The 4,464-nt window shown below is 41.0% G+C and overlaps 1 protein-coding gene across 1 annotated transcript; it reads right to left on the bottom strand.

Moving 5' to 3' along the window:
- Positions 1-892: 892 nt before the first annotated feature.
- On the bottom strand, positions 893-3,746 carry LOC114279241 (uncharacterized). Its single transcript, XM_082884805.1, has one exon. The coding sequence runs from the start codon at positions 3,196-3,198 to the stop codon at positions 1,030-1,032; it is 2,169 nt and encodes a 722-aa protein (XP_082740931.1). The 5' UTR covers positions 3,199-3,746; the 3' UTR covers positions 893-1,029.
- Positions 3,747-4,464: the final 718 nt, after the last annotated feature.

The raw sequence follows: 4,464 nt of genomic DNA, 5'->3' as shown, positions 1-4,464 counted from the left end.
TGTAAAAAGGAATTTAAAAAAATACTGATGAGTGGTCAATGTAAAATGATCTAGATATTCTTGTCAAAAATGTATAACAATGTGTCCAAATGTCTAAAAATTTATTAAAAAATACACTACAATTTTAATTATTTTAAAATTAAACCTATCTTAAATGCAGCTTTGTAAGATTTTCACTAAATGATATATTAAAAATAAAAAATATGCTTGTGGCAATGGATGGAACATAGAGACAACAGGCAACTTCATATTATAAACTTAGAGCATCTCCAACGGTGTAGCAAATGTTTCACCAAATCTGAGTCGAAAATGGGTCATTTCCTTAATTTGATACTTCGCGCTCCAATGGTTCAACATCGAATCCATTTCATCAAATTTGCGTTGGTCAACCGGTTGGTTGACCGGCCGGTCAACCGGTAACGGCAAAAATTTTTTTTTTTTTTTTTTTTTTTACCTGTTTGAACCTTTTTTTTTGAATTTTTTGAACTTTTGGTGGTCGACCGGGTGGTCAACCTGCCGGTCGACCGGGTGGTCGACCACCTAGGCAAAAAAAATTTTTTTTTTTTTTTTGAATGGTTTGAACCTTTTTGTGAACTGTCTGAACTTTCTCCGGGGCGACCGGTTGGTTAACCGGTTGGTCAACCGGATGGTCGACCCGTTCCTCTCATCCCAACGGTTAGGAACAGTGCTTTGATGAAATGCTTCGCCTGCACTCAGTTTGGTACCATTTTTGCTGAATTCTGGATTTGATATCGATTTGGTGAAACCGTTGGAGCTTAAAAAAGTAACTTTTTCACCAAATTTTAAATTTGATGCCAGATTTGATTCACAGTTGGAGATGGTGTTATAAAGAGCTAAAGTGCTAAAGTTTAAAAAATCAAGAAAAAAACAATTGCTTGAAAATATAATTAAATAAAGAAAAAAAAATGTACAAGCATGGAAGAGCAGTGAAAAAGCACTAGAAAGTAACACTCCAGTAGTTTCCTTTTCCCTAGTAGATAGATTAGATACCCTTTTCATCAGCTTGGCTCAAAACCCAACCCCAGCGGCTCCCACACCAATCGTGGCTCGGCGATGCGGCTCAAGCTTCCTATCCTTCCAAAAACATGTCTCCGGCGCAAGCTTAGCCGCCGCCGTCCTCATCGGCTCCGACTTACACCGAGTCAACACGAACGGCTCATAAGCCACGGCGTTCACAAGCTTCTGCTCTATCATCGTCGCCATGGACACGCCAGCGACGGCGGCCGGCAAAGAACAGGAGGATCGCGGCGGGTGGTGGTGGTGGTGCGGCGGTAGAGGAGGATTAGAGTCAGTGCTGATCCTTTTCTTCGGTTCATCAGCATCGTCCTTTGGGTTGACGTGTCTCTCTGGTAGCCATCGGATGAAGTCGGCACTGCAGACCCATGTCTCCTTGGAAACCTCCATTGATAGCTTGGGCTCGTATCTCATCAACAGCAAGCAGTCCGGCAACAATGAACTTGTTTCTCTCACTTCACGTTCTCTCTCTACATTGGGTACGCTTTCTTCGTTTCTCTCCTCTGACTCTATGCTATCTTCTTCTTCTTTCTGGGTTTGTTCTGATTCGGATCTCTCATGGGTCACCATCTCTTGTTCTTCGTCTTTCAAAGGCTTTTCCTCTTCGGTCTCTTTCTCTTCTGTCGACTTCTCTACATCTTCTTTTTCTTCTTCTTCTTCTTCCAATGTTGCTTTCTCCTTTAATTCTTCTTCTTCTTCTTCTGCTAAATCTGAAAATACGGACGATACTGAAGAAGAGCGATGGCTCGCTCTAATCTCTTCCTCTTCTGTCTCTTGAATCAACAGTGGATCTTCATTTTCGAAGTTCTTTGGATCTACAACAGCTTCAGATGAACAATCGTTTTCATTTTCTTCTGCAGCCACTGTCTCTTTCGCTTCATGGACTTCTGGGTCTGGTCCTTGATCTTCTTCTTCTTCTTCTGGTAGTTCGTCATTGATCTCTAACTTTTCCTCTTCTGGGTTTTCCTTTGCTTCATCTTCTTCTACCTCCATAACCACGTTTGCTTCTGCTTCTGGGTTCTCTTGTTCTTGTTCTTCAATGGCTTCAGTTGAAACCATCTTCTCATACACTTCAACCAGCTCTTTATCCTCCATTAGTCTCGAATCATCTTCATGTGCTTCCTCTCCATCTTCTTCCTCTTCTTCACCGTTGAGACCAGGTGATTCCCAGAAACGATTAGCAAGAGCTGACATTCTAATCGGATCAGATCTGCATCTCATCAACAACAGAGCATTCTTCGGAGGTATACAAATGCTCACTCCCCCTTCCTCTTCCTCCTCCACCACAACACCACCATCTTTCACTTCACATTTCTCCTCATCATTGATCTCTATCTCTTCCATCGCATGTCTGCTGAAAGTCCTCTCTCTCCTCTCTGTCTTCTCTTCCTCCTCCTCCTCTCCTCCTCCAACCACCAACTCAATCTCCCTCCCTTTCCCTCCCTCACCGTCCTGCAATGCCACCAACCACCTCGCAAACACAGCCCCGCAAGAACTCTGACCACTCTCTTCGCTCGATCCATTCGCTTTCTCTTCCTTTTCCCTCTCGCTCGTCGAAAAACAAGACGAAGATCGGCAAGGAAACAAGCAACTGAACTCAGCCCCAAATGCCCTCACAGCTTCACAAATCGTCAATGGCAAGTGAACCCACCTCTGATTCCTATGAGGCAAGCACTCATTGTTCGTCGCTTGATAATTCTGGGTATGACTTTGATTATTCACACCTTCACGAGCTTGTTCGATTCTCCGAAAGCTCACTTCACCACTACCCCCTCCTCTTCGTGTCCTCATTTTCTTCCCCTGTTTCTTCGTCTTCACTCGAACTTGCCCAATACAGGTGACTTTGGGAGAAGAAGGCTCTGGGTTTTCGAAAGCACAGCCTCGTTTCTTGGCTCCGGTGGGGAACATGGGAGATTGGCCGCCTTTGAGGCTGCCGTTTGTTCTGAGTCGGCGGCTGAGAGAGGTGGAGAGAGAGATGGGTGCGTCGCGAGCGCGGCCTGGGCTGAGGATTGACTTGGAAGAGATCTTCATGGACGGGGAAGAAGAAGAGGAGAGGCGAGAGGTGAAGCAGATGAAGAGTTCGCTGGTACTGCTTGTGCTGGCAGTGCGATGGGGTCTCTCTGATGAGTCCATTATTGCTCTGTTTCGGCCATTAACAACCATAAAAATGGCTGATGATTGATTTTATTGCAGAGAGAGAGAGAGAGAGCTAACAAGTATGCGAATACGATAAGAAAATGAGGTGTGTGATTAGAACATGTATGGTGGGGGTTGTTAGTGCAGATAGATAGAAAGATACAGATGCAGTGACGAAGAGACACACACAGAGAGAGAGAGAGAGAGAGAGATAGAGAGAGAGAAGATAAATAGAAGATGACGAAATGCTGTTTGTCGTTAGCCCAGTGTAACGATTATTGTTAATGAGGGTTCCATTACACCATCTCCCGGCTTAAATTTGATAAAAAAATAAAAAATAAAAAATAAAAAATAAAAAAAAAATTCTATTTTAACAGTTACATTAAATAAGTATTAAATTAAAAATTTTACTTTTATTTCATTAAATTAAAAATAAATGTACCTTTGATGAAATCATTGTTCAATGTTATTGCTATCCTTCTAGATATTATCTCGAATGATCACTTCAACATAAAAATTTATAAAAAATTGTACTACCCGGTCAACCACCTCAAGACAAAAAAAAAAAAAAAAAAAAAAATTTACATAGAGCAGCCGGACATCTACCCAGTCGACAATGTACTAATGAAGCTCCAAAACTCTTCATTTGAATACTTAATATCAAATAAAACTTTTATTCAAATTTGATAAAAAAAATTGATGCACTTTTAGAGATGTTTGTATTCCTAAGCTTTTGTTGGTCAATTAAACATTTTAATAAAAAAGTTAAAAAGTTACTGTAAGAGTATTTCCAACGGTTCACCAAAAAATTCATCAAATTTGAGTAAAAAGAATGTCGAATTCCTCTATCTAATATCGCCTGCTCCAACAGAGAGATTTGACTTTTTATCAAATTATCGGTCGACCGGACGGACGACCGGGAGAACGATCGACCGGTCGACCAATCAATGCAAATTTTTTACTTTGAGTTTGCATCTGAAATTAAAACTCAGAATACTTCTTCGAATGCTTCCTCACCCCATGGATACCAATTGACCTTAATAAAATAAAAATAAAATAAATCAAATTAGAGAGTCTAGAGAGAGAGTGAGAGTTTCTATTAGAAAACCCAAAAAGAAAAAAAACAGAGTACATACAAAACAATAATAACATGCATATCCAAATCTCTATCCCATCTACTCCTTACAACAACACAGCATGATCTCATACTCCACATGCAATTCAAGAATTAGCATACAAGGACCAAACCACCAATCTATCACATACCTATAACAAGAAAGAGGGTTGTGTTCG

The sequence above is a fragment of the Camellia sinensis genome, chromosome 8 (assembly GCF_055761805.1).
Source record: "Camellia sinensis isolate YWXY chromosome 8, ASM5576180v1, whole genome shotgun sequence".
NCBI classification, from domain to species: domain Eukaryota; kingdom Viridiplantae; phylum Streptophyta; class Magnoliopsida; order Ericales; family Theaceae; genus Camellia; species Camellia sinensis.
Note: the sequence above shows the minus strand (reverse complement) of the source record. Positions and strands in the feature narration are given on the sequence as shown.